Source organism: Panthera uncia (genome assembly GCF_023721935.1).
Source record: "Panthera uncia isolate 11264 chromosome E2 unlocalized genomic scaffold, Puncia_PCG_1.0 HiC_scaffold_20, whole genome shotgun sequence".
Taxonomy (NCBI): domain Eukaryota; kingdom Metazoa; phylum Chordata; class Mammalia; order Carnivora; family Felidae; genus Panthera; species Panthera uncia.
This window is the reverse complement of record NW_026057589.1, coordinates 11,778,821-11,801,907: the sequence shown is the minus strand read 5'-3', so window position 1 is coordinate 11,801,907 and position 23,087 is coordinate 11,778,821. Positions and strand designations below refer to the sequence as shown.

Here is a 23,087-nt window from a genome sequence, read left to right as displayed (position 1 = left end):
AAATGCCAGTTATGAGGAAAGGTGTCTACTTCTGAGTTTGGAAAAAGTAAGCTAGGTTTAAATGGCCTTTGGGACTATAGAAGATCTCTGTTAGGCTGTTGGGAATGGACTCTCACAAAGTCAGCAATGGTTCTTTCTTGTCATAGGTATGCCTTATCAGCTTGTAAAGGCCCAAACAAGGGATCTCTGGGCCACCTAAATTGAGGAGCGCCCTCCCTTCAGAAGACAATCTGCCGGAAGTCCCTGCCGAAAACTTCCACCCAGGTCTCTCCTACATCACTTCATTTGCTAGAATGAAATGGAGAGAAAAGCAGAAAAAGGCCAGTAAAGATAAAATTAATTTATTTGCCCTCACATTTCCGTGGGCCGCACCAGGCCCTGCAGTCCTAGAAGCATGCCCTGCAGCAGTGGGCTGGGGAGTCCAGTTCTCTGGAGTGCCTGCCTACTCCCTTGTCCGGAGCCGTGTTAAGTCGGCTTCTGGCTGATCCCAGCATCCCGCTCCCACATGCAAAGGTACGCAGGTCCACCTGCAGCCAACCCAGGCCTGTCTCTGGCAGTAAGGACAGGGCCCTTTGGGTGGCTACCACATTGATCCTTGGGGACCTGGGTGAGTGAGAGGGCAGGAGGGGTTCAGTGCAGAGAGCTGCTGTTCTGCTCTTCAAAGGCCATCTTGCCCAGGAGCTGGCTGTCCAACTCCACCCCACTCACAGGTAGCTGGAAGAAGTTCATTTCGGCTGCTAAGGCTGCCATGGCAGAAGGGTCCTGGCCAAACTGAGCTCGCAACATCATGTCCATTTTCTCCAGCCTCCTCTTGAGCCGCTTGGCTTCCCGCTCCCGGATGAGCCTGGCCTGCCTCTTCTCTGGGGTTTCATTGGCCCGCTTCAGCCTCATGGCTTCCCGATCCCGCTGCAGCCTGCGTGCCCGCTGCTCATCAGTCTCCTGCATGCGCTGCAGGCGCTTGGCTTCACGGTCCCTCATGCGCCTTACTTCCCGCTCCTCCGGGGTCTCATTGTCCCGCCGGCTTTTCTTGGCCGTGCGCTCTCGTTCCAGCCGCTGCAGCCTTACTTCCAGAGGCTCATTCTGTCGACGCAGGGCCCACTTGCGAACACTGGGGGTCTGTGCTTCCAGGAGCTTACGGTAGGCAGCACAATTGTTGCACACAAGCAGAATTCCAGCAGGGTACACTGGAGGACTGAAGGCAATGTCCTTCCCCTCAGCACTGGAGGGGCCCTCACTATGGGCTGGGGGTAGGGATTCCATATTAAGTACTTCAGGAAGTTTCTCGCTGGAATACAAAAATTTTGGATCGTTAGTGTCTCCTTCTAGTCTAGCTCAGGTATCTAGCTCTGACTTACTCTTGTCCTACTAGACCAGTTGCTCCAAGTGCACAACTAGGAGTCAGTTTGAGTACTTGGGAGACCTCTTCTAGCTCTCCGACTCCCCAGCTTCTCTGGGCTAGGGGGTCTATCAAGTTATAAAGCCCACCTGGAGTTGGACACAAAGCCAATGGCCAGGTGTCAGCTGGACCCCCACAAATACGCAGTTTTCATTCCAGCTGGCTGGTGGTGTTCCTAAGAGCCAGGCAGGGTAGTCCTCCTGTGGAAGCAGCAGTCCTTGAAGTAGAAGCTGCCTTTAGGGGAGTCCACTGGCTCAGCCCCTCCTGCCTTGGACGACTCTGCATTGTACCCTTGGCAAATGGAACTAGGACACAATTCACATAGTTCCAGTCTTCCTCGGACACAGTGGAGACTGTGTCCTCATATCAGGGGCCTCTTAGCACTTATTCCAGTGAACTTTATTATGAATGTTCTTGGACTGCTCCCCCACCCCTATCTCTTATGAAAATATTATCCTGATAGAGGAAAGAAATGGGAATTCATTTCTCTTTGGGGATATCTAATGGAATGGGCATATTTACTAGGTTCATTACTTTTATTTCCAAGGAGTCAAGGGTCAGTTGCCTTTGCATTACCTATCTATCTCTAGCCTTTGTTTTGATTTGGGAAAGCAGAACCCACACCCAGTAATTTGGTCCCAGACCGAGAGGTTTAGGTGGCCAGCTAACCTGTTAAACGTGGCATGGCTGGTAAAACGGGCTCCACACACAGCACAGTTAGACCTCTGGTCCTCCGAGTGGATTAGGAGGTGACGACCCAAGGACCCTGGGGAACTTAGGGCCCGGCCACAGACAGGACACATATAGCTCTTGGCGCTCACCACTGCTGCAGTGTGCTGCAAAACAGAGCCTTAATCTGTCAACTCATGCAACCTTTAAGATAAGTCATACCCACTTAGAAGCTGCTTTCTAAAAAATGTCCCCTTTCCTTAGTCTAAGAACAAGGGATTTGCAATAATTCTCTCCGTTAAGCACCTGGAAAAGTAAGAGTCTTGTGTTAACAGGCCTTTAGAAGGGCCAGGCCGTGCCGATTATTGTTCAGATTTCATTAGCTTGAGTTTTGACTATGTTCTGGAACGTGCAGCTGGCCTGATGAACAACAGGGCTCCAGAGCAAGAGCCCTCTTCAAAACCTGCAAAGAACTCATGCTTGGGATAATTTCTATCTGCTTGCCTCACACTGTGCAGACACAAATGCACGGTAAGGAGGCAATGAAGGCCAAGTGTAGAAACTAGCTAGAAAGACTGGTATCCAAAAGAGATTTTGTCCTGCCTTTTCTTCAATCTTTTCAAAACAATCTTCTAAAGAAATGTGTCTGTTTGTTAACCAACTACCTTTATGGTAAAGCTCAGGCTGCCATGTGTGCTGATGCCTTTCTAATATAGATCATAAGGCAAAGGTGCTCTGTGATTGGATCATGGAAAAAAGAGCACAAAAGCTCGTGTTCTTCCGATCCCTTCATTTACACTTTCTCTAGTATAACAGAAACATTTATGTGAACTCATTTTTTTCCTCTTTAAAACAAAGCCCTCATTATTAATGGATCTTAGTTTCGATTTAACTATTTAAATATGCATTAAGTAATTTGGGAAAAAAAATTATACTTAAGTTTTCATAGGGTGTCTGCCTGGGAACCGACAACGGTTTTACCCAACATATCCCACTTAGTCTCTAAAATGTTCTGGGGCCTGGAGTGGACTCTTATTGGAAGCACCAGCCCAAGGTTCCTCTGGGAGCTGGAGGCAAAGGCTAACCAATAAACAAGCTGCTGACGCTCGTGTTCCGGAGCAAGTGGCTCCCCAGCCCATACCTGGTACACATGAGCAATCAGCTGCTCGCGGCTCCCACAGTCTAGCTGGCAGAGGGGACACTGGCAGAGTCCAAGTAAGGGGTCAGAATTCAAGTTCCCCGTGACCTGCAATTCAACAAGTAGGCAATTCATTAAGACTGTTTACCACTCTTTTCCCTGACCCTACTTCTTTTAACAGGGTATCCTGTTAAAAAGAACACAACCTGGTATCACATGTTATTCTTAGGTTTCCACTATGGACTGAAAGAAAAAGTAATAGGGCAAGGGAATAAAATTTGCTCCTATCTTTATTTCCTCCAAGGCTTCCTGCCATGAGGACATAGGCTGCCCCAGGGACAGCTTCTCTGTTTTTTCCCCTAAGGTTAACTCTCTCAGATTAGCTTCCTTCCGGCTGTCCTTCTTGCAGGAATCCTCAGGAAACAATTTAGTGAGAAGATGGCACCTCAGGTAACACTCTGACTTAAATTTGCAAGCATATTCGAGAGTACACTTCAGGAAGTCAGCCGACAGTCTTGCAAAAGTGGATATTCCGTCTGGAAAGAAGTGGGGGAGCTGTACCTCAGTTAGTGACATGTGGGTGGACAGGAAAGCTGGTGTGATGAGAGTTGTGTCTGAGGTTTGGGTAAATGGAGCTGTGGAGGAAGACGGGCTTCACATGAAGGTCCAGGAGACCATCAGGCATCAGGGCTGAGCAGAAGGGTCGGGGGGGTTCCTGGACTCAGGAACCATTTGTCACTTGCCTCATGCTCTACCACTTCACTCCCACCAACAGGCTGCTCCACATTTTCTAACTCTTTTTCCACTTTGACCACCCCTCCATCTTCCTCTGATGTGTGGGAAGAGACTTCATCTTGTGTGGTCTCCTCTTCATCACCCTCACTGTCACCTAGAACACACAAATTGGTCACTAGTTCTGATTTTTGCATAAATAGGCCTTGAGTTGCTTTCCACCTTAGAGTTTGTAGCTATAGTGAAAACATTTTCAGATCTTCCACAACAGAGTTTATATCAATGAATAGTTTATTTAGTTGGATAGTGGATACAAATCATGTTAAGTGAAAGAGCTGCTAGCTCTTATTTATAATGCCATTTGCACACTAAAGAGAAAATCTCAGGCAAAACCATTAGACAATGGTTATTGGGCCCTGTATGTTATCATAAAAATAATTCTTCTTACATGATTCCCAAATACCTCATACTTCAAATCATACCTCCTATGCACCTCACACCATGCTCATTCATTCCCACAACACATCACCTCTGACCTACCCACACTTCTCACTGATTTTATTACTTACTTTTCTCCATAACCCCCTGCATGATTTTTCCATGGTATCACATACACTATTCTATTCTGTGTCCCACTAATCTCTTCTCTCCCAAAAAACCCCAAGGCACACAGAGAAACAAGGAAGTTTTTCCTTCCTCTTAATCAATAAAGGAGATAGTAGTCAATTAGTTGAAAATAATGTCTACTTTATAGGGAAAAGTTTGTTCAGTCCAGTGGAAAAAACAGCACAGCAACCAACCTCAGGCCATTTGTTGTGGTACCTGACTCAGTGGGTTCTTACTCTGCTAGTAACTCAGGATTCCAGGCTAAATAAATCCATTGTTTACATTGGTTCTTTGGATTATCTGATGGATAACTGACTGCATTAAGTGGAGGGAACAGGACATTCTTTAGGATGAAATACAATTTCTTATAACTAAAGTAAGAATTGAGTTTATTTCATTTAGGGGGTAGGATGTGGCTGTGGGGAGGTCTACTTGTGGCTGAGGGGTCTGCAAAATTTTTGTGGGTTGATTTTTGTTCCCTCATTATAAAATACATAGAAAAGAAAAAGATTTTTTAAAAACCACGATAATAATAGGGAGTTTGTTCTGAAAGGGAAAAAAAGTACGAGTACCTTGAAGATCACAAGAGGAAGCCAAGCCTAGGGAAGCTGTCAGACTCCAACCCTATCCCAACCACCCTTAGATTCGGGATTCCTGGGCCTGACTGTGAGCAAGAGAAAACACAGGGTAGACTGTCACCTGTGAGACTCAGCTTTCCTAGTTACAGTGCTTCTTGTCTTCTCTCTACCACCCCTCATGTAATTTTTAAATCCACCAGTATCTGGCAAAACTAGTTACATTCTTTGTCTTCATAAGAAAATCTAACCAAATCATCTGCTAGTAGTTATGTGGGTCTCTGTTAGATACTCTGCTTGGTTGGTGGACTGGATTTGGGCCCTGGAAAGATCTATATCATATGTATGCCTTATTCCCTAGCCCAAAGCTTTTGTGGGAATTTATCTCAATGATGCAGGATTTGAATAGATTAAATCATACCATATTTTCTCACCAGTTTATCCAGAGTACTTGTAAACTTAGTCTAAGACACTACTGTATCAAACACACTATGTGACTGATCAAAAATCCAAATATAGAATTCCAAAGATTTAAAAAAAAATAAGTATGCCATCTAGAGGGATGATGCAGCTTTTCCAGAATGGAAACCTATTAAACTTTTATAGATGTTGCCATTCCTATCCTGTTATTCAAACTGGTGGCTCCCATAGGTTTTCTAAAAATCTTTGGGTTTTTCTGTACCTGAGCAACTAGATGCTAATTTTTTTTTTTTTTTTTTTTGCTAAATTATTAATTTGAGTGAAAACTAGTTCCTAGAAGGCCCCTGAATTCTTTCCCTCTTTGTTATTCTTTAATCCCAAATGTAGAAAAAAATTAAAATGTCACTCTGAATTGACAGTAATAATATCCAATATCAGATGGATGTGATTAGTAAAGTATGGAAATCATCCTAGGAAATTTGTATTTCAACAAATATATCTCAAAATGTATTTGTTCAGGCAGGTCATGGAACAGATGATCCATCAGGCTCAGTTAGTTACCCATCACTGTCTTTTCCATCTCCTTCCAGGGATCTACTTAGGACTTGGTGTAGAAAGACATTGCCTTTAGCACTTTATTGCTTTTCTAAAAAAAATAACTTATTCTTTTAAAAGTAGTCTCTTTGCCCACTGTGGGGCTCGGACTGAGATCAAGACTCGCATGCCCTGCAGAGTGAGCCACCCAGGTACCCAGACTTCAGCATTTTATATGATGCATAATCTCATTAGTAAGCAAATCCTCTTGTGTGACATTCAAACTGGGTCCTCAAGCAAAAATTTCATTAATGCCACTCTTATATTTTGTTAACTTTAAGTAAATAGATTCTAGGAGACAGGGATTATTTTCATTTCACCTAACCCAGGGACTGCTCCTGTACAAACGATCTCTATACCCGTCTATCATAGTCATCACAAACCTATCTGTGTATGGCACTGTATCAAGTACTGCAGTCCATGAGTTAAAAAAAAATATAATGCCAAACCTGTCCTCTCTCTGGATAAGCAAATGCTCATACACCTTGGAACACCTTTGGGAACACTGAGGATCCACAAATCTCTTTCTTCATGTCTTCCTCCCAACCCCCATGCACAATCCCCAGAGCACACACACTCTGATAATTCTTCTCCCATTGCCCTGAGTCATTACCAGAAGGTGCAGAACTCACTGCTACTGGAGTCCTGATCTCTTAGTTGTTGGATAGCTTGTCGCTGACTGCCAAGGTCTCCAGGAAAATCAGTTTTCATCATCGCCTGGCGGGCTTGCTCTTCTAGCCCAGCAAATACTTGATCCCCTGGTGGTCACAAGGAAAAACAGTCAGGCCACCAGCTAGACAGCATATTCCAGGCAAGCTGGGTGGAAAGTCAGACCATTCAAAGTTGGGAGACAGGCAGGTACCCTATTGTGGGGTCATCCATCTCTTAGCTTGCTGCCTCCTGGAGTTTCTGGGCATGGCTACTCTTCCTGGGCAGTGAGCCAGATGCTCTAGAAAGCATCACTTGCTTAAATCCTCCCAATCCTGACTCCTTTCAAAAGGTAATCAATTGCTACTTAACAAATTTAACGTCAGAATATCAATTCCACGGATAACTTACCATCAGGATTGGGGAGACAGAGGCAGAAGAGGCAAAGTGATGGGATAATACAGATAGGGCAACAAATGTGGGCACAATCTCTGAATCTTAGTATACTAACATTACGGCCCTGACTCAGAGTTCATCTCTGACTATAAACAAGTGCTTCAAATAATCCTTCCAAAAACAATCTCTCTAATCTCATCTTTCATCCACTCCCCTTTCGAGAGATACTTTGGAAGTTCTGCCTTGATTTTCTTTGTCTACCAGAATTAGCCACAAGCAAATCAACAACTGGTTGAATAACAGACTAAATGGAGAACAGATAATATATGAACTCATTTTTGCTGAGGAACAAACTTCCTGAAACATACCAACTAATTTGCAAGAAATAGTATTTTATCTAGTCTCCCTGGTCAATGAGGTATTTTTTCCTTTTTCTTTTTTCATATGGGGTATCCAAAAGCCCAGGACCATCCTTGATTATGCATTCATTTGCAATGAACTCTGCCTAGGATCTTTGTGGTTATTGAAGAGTTAATATTTAAGTGCTCTTTTATTTCCAAGAGGCCAGGCATTAGGAGAAAAGAGAATTGGGTTTCTTGAGGTTTCCATTATCTCAGTCAGAGTGGAAACTACAGTTCCCACTCCCAGCCACCAAGAGAGAATAAAAAGCCCTAGTGAAATGTCTGACAACAGGCCAGGCACTTTCTTACTGAAAAGAAAAAAGGAACATAAACAGGTTCAGGTTCCAAGACAGGATACAATGCGGCAGGAGAAATGGTCAGTTGACCTGTGCTATCAGTCCTTGGACGATGAAAGAACTGATGTAAAGGAGGCTTCATGTGATTCACTTTGGCATTTGTTCAGCAAAAATTCAGTGAGCACCTAGATGCTAAGTGCTGAACACTAATAACTACTATTTGGCATATCCTGGTTCCAGGCTCTAAGCTAAGTGCTTTATAGTTGTTGTTGTTGTTGTTGTTTTTAAGTTTATTTATTTATTTTGAGAGAGAGAGAGAGAGAATAAGCAGGGGAGGGGCAGAGAGAGAGGGCGACAGAGGATCTGAAGCAGGTTCTTTGCTGAGAGCAGAGAGCCTGATGAGGGGCTCGAACCCATGAACAATGAGATCATGAACTGAGCCGAAGTCGGACACTTAACCGACTGAGCCATCCAGGTGCCCCAGTGCTTTATAGTTTTTATCTGAATTCTCTGCAAAACTCTATGTGGTAGGTATTCCTACACATATTTTACTTAAGAGAAAACTCAAGTCTATAGAACAAAGTATTCAAACCCAGGTGTGTACAATTTTAATATCCATATTTTGAAACTGGTTTTTAGCAGTGATGTAAGCAGTTAAAAAAAATTTTTTTTAACGTTTATTTATTTTTGAGACAGAGACAGACACAGCATGAACAGGGGAGGGTCAGAGAGAGGGAGACACAGAATCTGAAACAGGCTCCAGGCTCTGAGCTGTCAGCACAGAGCCCGACACGGGGCTTGAACTCACTGACCGCGAGATCATAACCTGAGCCGAAGTCGGCCGCTTAAACGACCGGAGCCACCCAGGCACCCCTGATGTAAGCAGTTTAGATAGTTCACCAGAGTTGTGCTGCTGAAAACAAACACTTGTCTCTGTGTGAGAAGAATGGCTCTGATCCTAGTGATAATGTTACCTTCGAACCACAAGAAACTGATGCTACACCTCAAAGATCAAAATAATGTTCTTAGGGCCAATAAATGACAAAGGGACCCATCATTTCGATGGTTCTGATACCCTATGAGGAGTTACCATGCCGGGGCCAGAGTAACTAGTACTGTGGCTACTCTGATTGCTACTGGGAATGGGAGTACAGGTGGCAAGGGTTCAAGTGAACTTCTAGCCCCAGAGCACTCAAGTAAAAGAAAAATAAGCTGCCTTAAGTCCATTTCCAAAATATCAAGATCATAAACTGGACATAAATTACTGCAAGGAAGAACAAAAAAAAATTCTGTGTTATAGCACCTTCTCATCCTTCTTTGCAGAAGTAAAATATTTTTCTTCATGGTGGTTCCACTGTAACCACAAGACCATGGCCAACTGGATTAGTTACTGAATTCTTCTGGGTAGATGCATGCTTTTGGACCTGGAAACCGTGGGCAGAAATGGCACTGAGGAACACGTCATGTACCAACATATGATTATCAAAGGGTAGACCACTCTCATCAGTGATACTTCGCATCTCTAAAGAAACCTACCCAGAAGAAAACTAGGTTTATAACATATGAAGAATACACTTTTTCCCCCCTTAATAGGTAATTGCATTGCATTAGTAGAAGGGCATCTAAAAGGATAAATACCTCTCAAGATCTACCAGTGATTCAGTTTAGACCCACCAACTTGAGCTGAAAGTTTTTGTCTACTGATATTGTCTAAATATTTGGGCCTTCACGGAACAGAGAAGAGTTAATTCCATACAACGTCTTTATCTAGGACTTTTGCTGGCAATCTCACTTAGGATAGTTAGAATACATTAATTGTCATTCCCTTTTGGCAGTTTGGTTCTATTCCTGACTCCTGGAAAGGGCTAAGGTAAACTTTATTCCTTAAGGCCATTCTTATCTTAAACATTGACAGAAAGCAAAATATATAAAAACCATTAAAAAAGCGATTTGGGCATATCATGATCTTCCAGTAGGCCCTATATACCTAAGCTGTAAATCTGACTGCCCAGAATTATCCTTTCATAAAAAGGTAGTGATATCTGCTAAAAGTATGTCATAGTAACTCAAATATAATGTGATCCATAGAAATACTGGCACTTGAGAAATGTTATACAACAGCCTGCTTTTCTTTTTTTTATTAAAAAAATTTTTTTAACATTTATTCATTTTTGAGAGATACAGCATGAGTGGGGGAGGGACAGAGAGAGAGGGAGACACAGAGTTGGAAATTTGTCTGCTTTTCTAATGTAGAATTATTATTTCCTTCTATCTTGAAACTATTGGAATAGGTTAAAAAAACACTCAGTTCTCTAGATATTAATGTAGGGCAACCATCTTATTTAACATGGGTATTTATTTGTCTATTAATAGTTAAGAACAAGTAATCTAAGCTCTACAGTAAAAAACAAGGTGCTACCTCTTCTTTTTTTTTTGGTATGAAATCAAGATACTGTTTGTCTGATTTGGCTAAGGTGTTCCAGACTAGACAAGAACAAGGCCATCCAAGCAAGTCTGTAGAACAGAGGAGAAGCCTGGGATAAAAGTTACTAGAAAGGCAAAGATTTTACAATTCTCTTTCTTGAGTCATTGGTGCAATTAAACACATGCAATTTCTGGCTGACTGAAATTAAAGAAAGCAAAGCAGCTGAAAAATATTCCAACAGAGCAGAAGTCAAATGCAGAAAAAATGAGCTAGTCTTGGGAGTGAGGGGCTTAGGATTCCATTCCAGCTGACAGTCTCTGTGACCCAAGGTGCTACCACAGGCCGGGAACATAGCCATTTACTTCACAAGGATGTTGACAGAATGAACGAGGACAAAACAAGTTGCGTTTTTTGGAAGAGAAGGCACTTTAAAGGCTTTTTTTCCTACTTCTCTGTAAAAGCTGAGAAGCTTTTATTGAAATTCAAAGTTTTTAGTCTTGTATGTACTTTTCAATCTGAAAACAAAAGTCTCTGAAGAAAGAGTTCTCCTTTTCTTAGTGGTTTGCTTGGCATAAACACATCAAATGAGAGTGTACAAGGGACTCTATTTTCAACCTCTCTAGAAAACAGCTGACAGAAACTTGTACTCAGAAGGAGGTGAGATGAGGAAGGAGGGGCAGAAGAAGGTCTAATACCCCTCAGCAGTTTCTCTGAAACCAATAATTCTGGGCTTTTATTCCAAAAGCTCTGTATCAAATCTATTAATGAACTGAGCAAACTACAAGAGTACATGTGGATGTTTCTGGGGAAAGGAGAGATCATGATGGTAATTCAGATACAGAGACAGTCCTGAGGAAAGCCAAGTAAATGCCAGTGCATCCTGCCCGCTGGCTTCTCAAGTGGATCTGATAAATGCTGCCAGGCTACAGCAGTGGGATCCTTCCTTCCTTCCTTCCTTCCTTCCTTTTTTACGTTTATTTATTTATTTGGGGTGTGGGGGGCAGAGAGAGAGGGAGAGAGAGAATCCCAAGCAGGGTCCACAAAGTCACTGCAGAGCCTGACATGGGGCTTGAACCCACAAACCATGAGATCATGAACTGAACTGAAATCTAGAGTCGAAAGCTTAACGGACTGAGCCACCCAGGCACCCCTACAGCAGTGGGATTCTTAATATACTCTTTTAGGTGGGCTCTGAGTTTCATGACACAATCTTCTTCCCAGAAGGCAGATGTAATGGAGCTCAGCCATTACTCAAGTGCTGACTGGCTTTAACATTTCAGCAAAGCTTCTGCAGACATTCTTGCCTCCCAGACCTTGAGTCCATTCCACTTATTTTAAATAGATAAGCAGCATTAAATTCAATACATTTGATTGGTTCCATTTCACTGCAAGGGAACAGGAGACTCAAGCGGTCAGAAGACTGAAACTACCTATTTCTGCCTGCCACTTTTGTCATGGGCAAGGAGAAAATGCTGTTTTAAAAAAAAAAAAAAAAAAAAAAAGACGCTTCAGTCCCCAAACAGTAAATAAGCACAAAGTCCTGAGACACCAGCAAATCTCAGTGTCTTTTCTTCTTTAGTCAAGCTTAGTCTATTACCTGAGAAGCCTTCATGGTTCCCCATCCAAATACATCTCTGAAAACAGTCCCTCCCTGGGGGTCTGCTTTTTAGTTGCAGCTGAACATTTCTGTTCATGGCCCTCATAATGGTCACTTCCTCAGAGCCCGCACAGCCCCACCCATTCCACCACAATATGATATTGACTCGGCTCTGGAAACTGCATTTCTGCAGCTGTGGATGTGTAATACTCTCTTATCTTCTCCATGGCCTGTTTGTCCATCTGTTTTCTGACCCAATACCAACTCACCCTGGGTTCAACTATGGTGGGAGGAGATTCAGCTGATGGATACATACAAGCCTAGCTTGTACATACAAGGCCATACAAGCCATACATACAAGGCCATACAAGCCTAGCTTCCCTTGGCCTTATCACAATCAGGCCATCATTCCCTGCCACCTACTCTCCTTAAATCTAACCAAGTCTCTTTGGACAGATGGCTTAAAAAAAATTTTTTTTTTTTAATGTTTATTTTTAAGAGAGAGAGAGAGAGAGAGAGAGAGAGAGAGAGAGAGAATGAGCAGGGGAGGGTCAGAGAGCGAGGGAGACCCAGAATGTGAAGCAGGCTCCAGGCTCTGAGCTGTCAGCACAGAGCCCGACATGGTGCTCAAGCCCACAAACGGTGAGATCATGACCTGAGACAAAGTCGGACGCTCAACTGACTGAGCCACCCAGGTGCCCTGGACAGACGGCTTTTTTAAGTAAACACCCAACTCCTATGACCGCCTTATTTGTGAACCCATCTACTAAGAATACCTTTCCTTCCCTGCCTTCTTGGGGTCACATCTATGTCTTTTACTGATATTTGTTTTCAATCAGAGAGGAGAAGACAACCCTACTAAACCTCTGTGTTGGATCAAGAGATGTCTCTCTTGACAATCTTCACATTCAGGCCCACTACATTTTATTGTTGTAGCATCAATTTCTAAACCCTTCCTAAACCACTCACTCACCTTTATATTAAGCAGACTTCCACATCCACCTATTCCAGAACATACTCCTAGAAGCATCCAACTTGTTCTCTTCTACAACTTTTCCAGGAGTTAAGTTGAAGAATTAATTGTAAATGAAGGTGTGCCACCCTAATCTCATTATAAAATATTCAAGTCCCCCTAATTCCTCTGTTCCTACTATTTCTTCTCTCACTCTTGAAATTACCCAATAAGATAAGGTACAGAGTGCCTGGTATGCAGGATATTTTTAATGAACTTTAGTCCTCTTATCTTAACTCTTTGACGAATCTACCCTCATATGTAGAAGAGTGTTTTCCTTCAAAATAACCGTTATGTATTATTTCACTGAATTCTCTTCGGATGCTGCTGTACTTTATTTGGTCAGTCCTCAATAATAAAAGGTGCTATGTGACTCTTTTTTAAACATTTGGGTGACGATGCTTATCTTCCCAGATCATAGGAAAAAGGTCAATTATATAAAATCTGCATAGACATATTAAATGTTAATTTAAAAGGCACTTTGAACATCCTTTATAAGCAGTGCTAGAAGTAAAGAGGAATAGCAGGAAATACAAATGGGACATAGTCTCTGCCCTCTAGAATTTTACAGTCTAATTACTGAAATAAAACATACATACATACAAAACCGCTGAGAAACAATGCAAGGCAATAATGCATACCTAGTTTTCCTGTCACTAGTCTTTCTCTCATGTGATCCATCACACAAACTGCTTAGTAGTCCTGACACACTGCATTCTAAATGCCCCTCCCCTTCTCTGCCTGAAAACCCTTAGTAGCTCCTTATAGTCCACAGTATGAAGTATGAACTTGGCCTGAGTTTAACATCTCCAAACTCATGTCCTAGAATATCTGGATAAATAAAACATCTGCTTCATACAAAGTCTCCTTATCCCCTGAACGTGTGCTTTCCTTCTTTTATCTTTGCTCACATAATTTTCCCTACCTGATTTTACCTCTTCCTTCTTCCTTTTTTAAAAATCCACTTCCTACCTTCTAAGGCCCAGTTTAAGCTCACAGTCTAGGGCCTTTTCCATGAAGCATTCCCTTGCTACTTCAGTCTATGGAACTCCTTCCTGTTCTGTAGTACACACAGTCTTAGCATCCCTATATGGCACTCAGCATATACTATCTTGTGTTTTTAGATATTATTTTATGTATCTGTGGCTCCACTATAGTCTTATATATCCTTATGCTGTTTTACAGTCCTGGCATCTAGCACAAGGCTTTGCACAGATATCCTATAAATGTCTGTTAATGTGAATACTAAGGATGAATCAAGTGCACTTACTCCTAAGACAGGTTTCTAATACTTCCTCCAGCAACCAGACACACTTTAAACCCATCACGTTCAACCTCTTTAACCCTTTTTTCCTACACAAATTAGTGTAAGCATCTCACCTAAATTGAGATTACTCTTTCATTTCAACCCTCAATGTTCCCAGGTTCCAGAAGACAAAACCCAATACTCACAGTGAACTTTATTTGGATTTGTCTGTTTCCGACGGGACATGTTTTCCTGATCCAAAAGTTCTGGCCTTTCCCAGTTTCACAACTGGATATGTTACTACTTCCTTGCAGGGTGCTGACCTACAATAAAAAACATATTGTTACCACGTGCCATTTTTCCCAGAAATTAGACAAAATTAAAGATAAAAAGACTTTTAAAAAAGTTATTGAGCATATAAAACTCACCAGTTATAAATAATTGAACTACTTAAAGAAAGAAAGAAATGGGGGCACCTGGGTGGCTTAGTTGGTTAAGCATCCAATTTGGGCTCAAGTCATTATCTCACAGTTAGTGAGTTCAAGCCCCGCATTTGGTTGTGTGCTGACAATGCGGAGCCTGCTTGGGATTCTTCCTTTCTCCCTCTCTCTCTACCCCTTCCCCACTCGTGCTTTTTCTCTCACTCAAAATAAATAAATAAACTGAAAGAAAGAAAGAAAGAAAGAAACAAAGAAAGAAAGAAAGAAAGAAAGGAGGAAATTTCTAGCACAACATCCAGGTCCCAAGAAGTTTAGGAAGGGACTCCTTCAAAGGATTTAGAGAATTCTACTCTAAATCTATCTGTGGAATCCAGAACACTGTTATGTGATCATGATCAAGATCACCAGATAGAATAGGAAGCAAAACACTTAGGTAACAGTTTTAGAAGCACTGCAGGCTCAAATGGATAACCCCCATGAATGTAAAAGGAAGCAGATGGAAGCTAAAGAGGGTGGCAGCTCACATGTTACACGCCCACTGGAAGTCAAGCCCTGCAATCTGCACAAATGGGAACCTCCAGATGTTTTTTCAAGAAGTTATCTTGCCTGGAGGTGACAAAGCACCACATCCCTGCGAGACAGGAAACATCTCAAAACTTTTAGGCATCTATAAATGAAATCAGCACAGGAAATAGAGCCTCTACCTAGCGAGGTAGGCACAGTACTAGGCACTGTGGATGACAGGGCACTGAATCAAATCAGGCTTCCAATGTTGAAGATGAGCTCTCACCAGAAGAGCCAGATGCTATCCACACTGTTGAGTATTAATTCAACATTCCAGTGTGGAATATCAACCTGGCCCTGCTCACATGCTCTGGAGTGGCAAAGTTAATAACTTTAGTGCCTCTTTTTAATCCGGCCTCTGTGTAGCAAAGAGATCAGCTCCCCAAAGAGAACAAAGAGAAAAGCTCCCCAAAGGAAACATGCTGCAGAGACCTGCATCTGCTTCCCTGAAACTGGAGGGAACAGATACATAAGGCTGGAGGTTCCTGGTTAGTTTCTAAGAAAGACTTTCCCAGCAGTAAGTGTTGTTAAAGAGTCTGAAATGGATTAGTAGTGAAAACTGAAATTTTCTATGAAAGGCACAGTGAAGTTGTATGGAAACCAATTTGACAATAAATTTCATATATTGAAAAAAAATAAAATAAAAAAATAAAAATAAAAAGAAAGGCACAGTGAATAAACAGATTAAAAAAAGAGATTCTCTTCCCTACCAAGGACAAGAATATGGATTTGGTCACCCTCTAAGTTTTCTTTCACTTCCTGCCCTTTCAAATTGTACTTATACTGAATAAGCAAGTAGTTTAATGCCTTAAGAGGCATTCTGAGAGACTACTGCTAGCTATACTCTGCACTCCAGTTAGTGAAGACTCATCTCCTGTTATGCCAACTAACTCCTCCATGTAGCTAGAAAGGATCTCAGACCTGTAATCAGATCCTGCCTCCCCTTACCAAAAGAAAGAAACCGCAAATGGCAAAGACAGGCCTCCACAGGAAGTGGCAAAGGAAGCAGCTTTCAGGCAGTCTTCTATCATATCTGCATATCAAACACAGTTCTTTTTCAGACCTTTAATTAAAACAACAACAACAAAAAACCAGCTTCAAATGTATACAGTAAAATCAATTTTAACTAGTTAGAGGGCACTTTCTGTGAGCTAATGCTAATGGTATGTATTCTCTGTTCTAAGTTTTGTTTGCATAGATCATTTCTTTCCAATCAAGTAGTTATTAGCATAAGCAGTGAAGGAATATTCACTTTGGGTCTTTTCCTGTGGAATCATAAAATGGAAAGTTGAATGAAATGCACATTATCATTTTCTCCCAACATTTGTAGAGCTACACCTCTCTATTATATAAAGAAAAATGAAATATTAACTAATCTTTAAATTTTCTCCTAATCAAGATCAGAAATTGAAACTGTGATAAAGGTAATGAAGATCCTTCTGAAGGAAGGCCAAATAACTTGAGACATGCTCAATTCAGATCATCTTGGTGAGGCAACAGTTCAATACTGAAGCTACAAGTCAGAAACAGAGATGAGCATCTGCATATTGAAATAGGCAGTATCCACTGCATCTCACAATCCTCCTAGCGGCCAAATGGGGAACTGACCAGATGGTACCCAATGGGACTTCACACCTGAGGGATTACGTGAGGGGGGGGGGGGGGGGGGAAAAAAAAAAACCCCCCCCCACCCCAAAAAAAAAAAAAAAAAAAAAAGTCAGTGGGTCGTGGACTCAATAAGGAAATAAATAAGAAAAGACATACATACATACATACATACATACATACATAAATGGCAATATAAGTGCATTCTTGACTACATAGCAAGATCTCAGAGGTTAGACGACCGTTTTATGGGCCATAAAAGGTAATAAAATTCATAGACGCGTTGCCCTAAAGATCATGCATTCAGTTCTTCTTTTAACACTGCCTCAGTTCCCAAGACTGAATCTGAAACTAACACAAAAATGTAAATGGAGAGCCGCCTGAACATCACCACCATCTGGAAGAAAAAACGGAATGGGAAGAAAGTAAACGGTGAGGTTCAGGTTTACAAGGGATTCTACGTAAAAAGGAAGGAAGCTTTGCCTTTACAACGAGGTTCAGAGTCCTTTGGAGGGAGGCCAACATCGCCCCTTAACATTGTCCCTGCTCTCCCACAGGTGTTAGGTTGCAGCTTTCAGGACACACCACAGACTTTAGCATGGGGGAAAAAAACAAAAAGAGCAGGTGAAATCCAAGCTTTAAGAAAAGAGGGTGCACTCCCACCTCCAGCTCTGGTGCAGTTCCCACGGAGCAAAGTAAACTCGCCCGAATCCCAGTGATTTGTATCTGCCAAAAAGGAGAGGACGAGAAAGCTGGTCACGTAGCTGCCTCACTGTTCACCCTGTTCCCACTTTCTTTGGTCTGGAGAAGGTGTACAATCAGCCGAGATGGTCCCTCTGGCTTCGATCTTCTGAGCACAGGTAGATACCCAGGAATTACCGACAAAAGCCAGAGGTCTTCCGAGGCGGCTCAGACAAACCCTCAGACGACACAGTCTTCTCAGAAATCTAAATTTAGAAGCCGTTCTGCGAGACCGCGACGCGGGACTGACACCCGGGTCTGCACTCCCACGCCCATCCTCCTCCTCCCCCGGCTCCACCCCAGCCTGTCAGACGCCGGGGCCGCCCCGGTAGTGCCCGGCCCAGCCCGACCTGGGCCCACCGCGGGAGGGCGGCGGCGCGGACGCCCCTCCCGCGCCCGAGACCGCCAGAGGGACTGAAAGAGGAACGGCCCGTGGGGAGCCAGCCGGGTCCGGCCTCGTCTGGGGAACCCGGCGCAGGGGGAGCGTCGGAGCCTGGGCTACCCCCGCCCTCCGGCCAGAGCGAGCACGAGCCCCCTCCCCAGACACAGACAAAAGGACCGACAGCGGGCGAACAAGGGAGAGAGCGGGGAGCCCCTGCATCCTCAGCCTAGCCCCGGAGGAAAGGAGACGGGGGTCTTTTTACCCGGAGCCTCGGCGCACCGCGGCGCGCCGCGTCCCTGGGCCCCGCCTCCGGACAGACGGACCGCCGGACAATGGGCCCCGGGCCGCAGCTCGGGCCGGCCGGGCCGGGGCTCTCCGGGACTGAGCCCCGGCAGGCGGAGGGCGGTTTCGGGCCGAGCCGGTGGCGGGGAGCCGAGGGGCGGCGCTGCAGACGGACAAAGCCAACGGCAGACAGACAGACGGAGGGGGAAAAGATGGCGACGCGAGCGGCGGGAGCGCGCTGCTCGCGCACCCGCAGTGAGTGGAGCGCGTGCACGAGCCTCTCCTCTCTCCCTCCCCCCTTCTCCGGCTTGGTCCCCCTCCCCGCTCCCCAGGCGCGCGCCCGGCGGTGTGGGCGGGGCTTGAGGAGCGGGGGGTCTGGAGAGGCGGGACTAAAGGAGCATCCAATCACAGACTTTGGAGGGGGGCCTCGCCTCCATCCTGGCGCCCCGGAGACCACCCAGCCTCGCCCCCTCTTTGGTCTTTCTTCAGCCCCGTCAGCACCCCCCAGCAACCTAACCTTTCCTGGACCTGTGAACTCCACCCTGACAGTCAGCTCCGATCCTGGTTTCTTACCTCACCTTTGAGTTCAGCCACAAAACCCACATCCCCCAACCACAGCTCCACCGCAGGCTCCCCCTCTGCTTAGCCCAACCTTAGTCTCTCCCCCAACCCAAACCCTCTTCTCTTGCTTTCCCCGACGCTTCACGGTTTCTTCGTCCGCCTAGACATTTAATGTGTACCCAGACCTAGGGGCCACAGGCCTTTGTAGGGGGGGCCACGTTCTGCTGTCCGAACTTCAGAGGAGAAAAATCTTTAGACTTCAGGAAAATCTTTAGATTTATTTTAGGCATTTAAGTCTCCAACATGCTTCTTAACTAGTAAAATAACAGTAGCTGTAGACCTAGGGGCATAGGATATAGAATAGCACAGGATATAGAATAGAGTAACTTTGGCACTGTTACCACTTAAGGGGCATTTGAGGCAATAGAAAGTGGTTAGATTCACTTCCTAATAAGACACCTCCTTCCCTTGTCATCATCCCTGCTTCTTCACTACTTTGTTTCCTTCCTCTTATTCTGCCTTCTAGTAGAACGCCTAAGCTTGCCTCTGACAGAGCTTACTTGAAGTAGGGAATGCGGTGAAAAGCAGATGGGATCTGGTAAGAGCAGATCTAGCCTGGAGTCCCAGCTCTGCCACTGACCAGCCTGGTTGCTTTGGACAAGTCCCTATTCTGAACCTCTGCTTCCTGAAATGTAAAATGGATAATAAGGTAATAATTCCTAACCTCTATTCTCATAGGGTTGTTGTAATCATAGGATTAAGTAAAATGAAGATTTGAAAGTATTGTGTAAGTAGTTCTTGTGCTTCCTGGCCCCAGGAAGGCAGCAGAGCTAATGTTTTTAAAGCAACAAGGCCTGGTATTTGCATAAAGGACTCTTGCAAAATGTTCTTCCCATAAATCTCCAGTGAGATGATATCATTGTCTGCATCTTGTGTTTAATGTGAGAGAATGGCTGTATTGAAAGAACTTCGTACTTCACAAGTGTGTAAATAGTTTCATTCATTCATTTATTGTGGCTGGGATATTTAAGTAGAAATTATTCTTTAATTTCATTTAAGGAGACATTTTAATTCCTAAGTAGCCAGAAAATGGAATATTCTCATCTAACTAGAAGGTTTTTAGACAGTTTCATATCAGAATGCAAGCTGAAGGAATGCCTGGGTGGCTCAGTTGGTCAAGCATCTGACTCCTGATTTCAGCTCAGGTCATGATCTCACCGTTCATGAGTTCAAGCCCTGCATTGGACTCTGAGCTGACAGCACAGAACCTGCTTGAGATTCTCTCTTTGCCCCTCCCCTCCTTCTCTCTCTCTCAAAAAAAAAAAAAAAAAAGTGCAAACTGGAATAAATTGCACTACTAGGTATTTACCCAAGGGTTACAAAAATATTAATTCAAAGAAATATATGCATCCCAATGTTTTTAGGAGCATTATCAACAATGGCCAAATTATGGAAAGAGCCCAAATGACCATTGACTAATGAATGGATAAAGAAGATATATAAAAAAAAAAAAAAAAAAAAAAAAAAAAAAAAGAAGATATATACACACACACACTGGAATATTACTCAGCCATCAAAAAATAATGAAATCTTGCCATTTGCAATGACATTGATGGAGCTAGAGAGTATTAGGGTAAGTGAAATAAGTCAGAGAAAGACAAATACCATATGATTTCATTCTCATGTAGAATTTAAGAAACAAAACAAATAAACATGGGGAGGAGAGAGACAAAGCATAAAACAGACTCTTAACTATGTAGAGAAGAAACTGATGGTTACTGGAGGAGAGGTGGGTGAAGGGATAGGTGAAATAGGTGATGGGTATTAAGGAGGGCACTTGTGATGAGCACCAGATGTTGTATGTAAGTGTTGAAGCACTAAATTCTACACCTGAAACTAACATGTGCACTAATTAGAATTTAAATAAAAACTTGAGGAAAAAAAGAATGCAAGCTGTAATATACACTGGCTTTTATACTTAACAGTAATTCCTAATGAGCTGAGACTGAGAGATGCAAATATAGCTTTATTATGTCACTCTAAAGTTGACATAGATGATATTTTCTTTTAAAAAATGTTTATTAAAAAATGTTTTTTAATAAAATGCTTATTGGGGTACCTGGGTGGCTCAGTTGGTTAAGCACCTGACTTTGCTTCAGGTAATGACCTTGCATTTGTGAGTTTGAGCCCCCTACATGGGGCTCCACACTGACAATGCAAAGTCTGCTTGTGATTCTCCTTCTCTGTCCCTCTTTCTCTCCGCTCCTCCCTGACTTATGCTCTCTCTCTCTCGCTCTCTCTCAAAATAAATAAATAAACTTTAAAAATATTTATTTTGAGTGAAAGTGAGAGAGCAGGGAGGGGCATAGAGAGAGAGAATCCCAAGCAGGCTCTATGCTGATAGCTCCTCAATGCAGGGCTCAATCCCATGGATGTGAGCTCATGACCTGAGCTGAAATCAAGAGTCGGAAGCTTAACCCACTGAGCCACCCAGGTGCCACAACATAGGTGATGTTTTCAACATGAAAAAAGCAAGGAGATAAAACATTAGGAGAAAGTCTCCAGTGAAATTTCTTGGCCTCATCATTAAGTTAGTATGTGAAGCTGGGCAGCTTGTTCTGATTCCTTGAGCTGCAAATAAAATAGGATCATAATGCTATTCTTATAACCCCCCTGTGTCTCCGATGTGGTGTGACTCAGGGTTATAATCAAATAAGGGAAAAATTACTAAATAAGGAATTAGTTTCTTTTTCCTCTGTTCTCACCTAAATTTGTGTATCTAGAAGACTTTTTCATTGATCATTTTCGGCTTCATTTTTTATTTCTACTTTCCCAATCAACTCACAGAGCTGTGCTATTCTTTTGCCATTTCAACCCTATAAACTTTTCCTTGAAATAGCTTCCTAATCTGTTTTATATTTACGGGCTTCTACAATGACCTTGTTAGGGCTTTACATTACAACTGCGTTGGTAAGATAATTTTAAAAATTCATTTAAAAACGTATTAAGATGGAAAATTTTATTAACATATAATTCACATACCATGAAATTCACACTTTTTGAGAGGGAGTAAAGATTTTATTTTTAAGTAATCCCTCACCCAACATGGGGCTCAAACTTACAACCCCGAGATCAAAAAGTCTGCTCTACCAGCTGAGGCAGGCAGGAGTCCCTGAACTGCACACGTTTAGAGTGTGTATTTCACTGGTTTTTAGTATATTCACAAGGTTGTGCAACATCACCATTATCTAATTCCAAAACATTTTCATTGCCCCAAAAAGAAACTCCATACTCATTAGTAGTCATTCCCACTTTTCCTCCGCCCCTCCCCCATATCCCTTGGCAACCACTCATCTACTTTCTGTCTCTGTGGATTTGCCTATTCTGGATGTTTCACATAAATGGAATCATACAATATGGGGCCTTTTGTGTCTGTTCCTTTCCCTTAGCAGAATGTTTTCAAGGTTCATTCATGTTATAGTATGTGTCAGTACTTCATTCCTTTTTTTATTTTTTAAAAATTTTTTTAGTAAATTCTACCCCTAATATGGGTTCTAACTCATGACATTTGGGGTCTAACTCATAACCATGATCAAGGGTCACATGCTCTACAAACTGAGCCAGCCAGATGCCCCAATACTTTATTTCTTTTTATGGCCAAATAATATGACAGTGTATGGATGTAATACATTTTATTTCCATTTACCAGTTGATGGATATTTGTGTTGTTTCCACTTTCAGGCTATTTTAAAAAATGTTGCTGTGAACATTTGTGTATAATTTTTGTATGAACATACGTTTTCAATTCTCTTAGGTATATACCTAGGAGTGAAATTGCTGGGTCATATGGTAACTCTATGTTTAACTTTTTTGAGGAGCTGCCAAATTGTTTCCCAAAGTGCCTGCATCATTTTATATTCCTACCAGCAATGTAGGTGGGTTCCAATTTATCCACATCCTAGACTATACTTGTTACTATTTTTCTTTTTCACTATAGCCATTGTAGGGGTATGAAGTAATATCTCATTGTGGTTTTGATTTACCTTTCCCTGATGGCTAAAGATGTTGACCACCTTCTTATACATGCTTATTATTGACCATTTGGAGAAGGTTTTAGCAAGACATGGGCTCAATGACACTTTCCACAGATATTTACTTTCATGTTTTGAACAAAGTTGCAATAATGTCAACTATTCCGAAAGTTTTCCAAACACACTATGCTACTGAGGGCATGGGGAAATAGAAACTCTCATACATTGGTGGCAATGTAAATTGAACTACCTCTTTCAAGGGTGATTTGGCAATATCTATTAACATTAAAAATATACCTACCCTTGATCCAGTTCTGCTTCCGGGAATTT

The 23,087-nt window shown here is 42.8% G+C and overlaps 2 protein-coding genes across 7 annotated transcripts in view; one reads left to right on the top strand and one right to left on the bottom strand.

Annotated features, from left to right (window-relative positions):
• Positions 1-325: 325 nt before the first annotated feature.
• Positions 326-18,388, bottom strand: ZNF821 (zinc finger protein 821). 5 transcript variants are annotated; one of them, XM_049622537.1, is made up of 9 exons: positions 18,146-18,388; positions 17,424-17,486; positions 14,358-14,474; positions 9,175-9,295; positions 6,763-6,888; positions 3,947-4,092; positions 3,207-3,311; positions 2,066-2,232; positions 326-1,285 (listed from the first exon to the last, which is right to left on the bottom strand). In XM_049622537.1, the coding sequence occupies exons 5-9, from the start codon at positions 6,842-6,844 to the stop codon at positions 631-633; spliced, it is 1,155 nt and encodes a 384-aa protein (XP_049478494.1). In that variant the 5' UTR covers positions 6,845-6,888; positions 9,175-9,295; positions 14,358-14,474; positions 17,424-17,486; positions 18,146-18,388; the 3' UTR covers positions 326-630. The 5 variants fall into 5 exon arrangements, with proteins under 5 accessions (XP_049478494.1, XP_049478492.1, XP_049478493.1 ...); XM_049622535.1 differs by lacking the exon at positions 9,175-9,295; XM_049622536.1 differs by lacking the exons at positions 9,175-9,295; positions 18,146-18,388 and having other exon boundaries at positions 17,424-17,647.
• Positions 18,389-18,418: 30 nt separating this feature from the next.
• Positions 18,419-23,087, top strand: part of IST1 (IST1 factor associated with ESCRT-III) — a 50,510-nt gene continuing 45,841 nt past the window's right edge. For both annotated transcript variants that reach the window (XM_049622541.1, XM_049622545.1), the window contains exon 1: positions 18,419-19,435. In XM_049622541.1, the coding sequence (XP_049478498.1) occupies positions 19,424-19,435 (12 nt within the window). In that variant the 5' untranslated portion in view covers positions 18,419-19,423. The remainder of the gene's footprint in view (positions 19,436-23,087) is intronic.

Bases quoted from the DNA above. Each gene is read 5' to 3' on its own strand.
- ZNF821 (XM_049622535.1), bottom strand. From the start codon at position 14,397: ATGTCCCGTCGGAAACAGACAAATCCAAATAAAGTTCACT. The intron at 6,889-14,357 runs GTGAGTATTGGG...TGTGACCACCAG, and splicing joins AAATCCAAATAAAGTTCACT to GGGATCAAGTATTTGCTGGG. The intron at 3,312-3,946 runs GCAAGTGACAAA...GTTGAATTGCAG, and splicing joins GTGAAGTGGTAGAGCATGAG to GTCACGGGGAACTTGAATTC.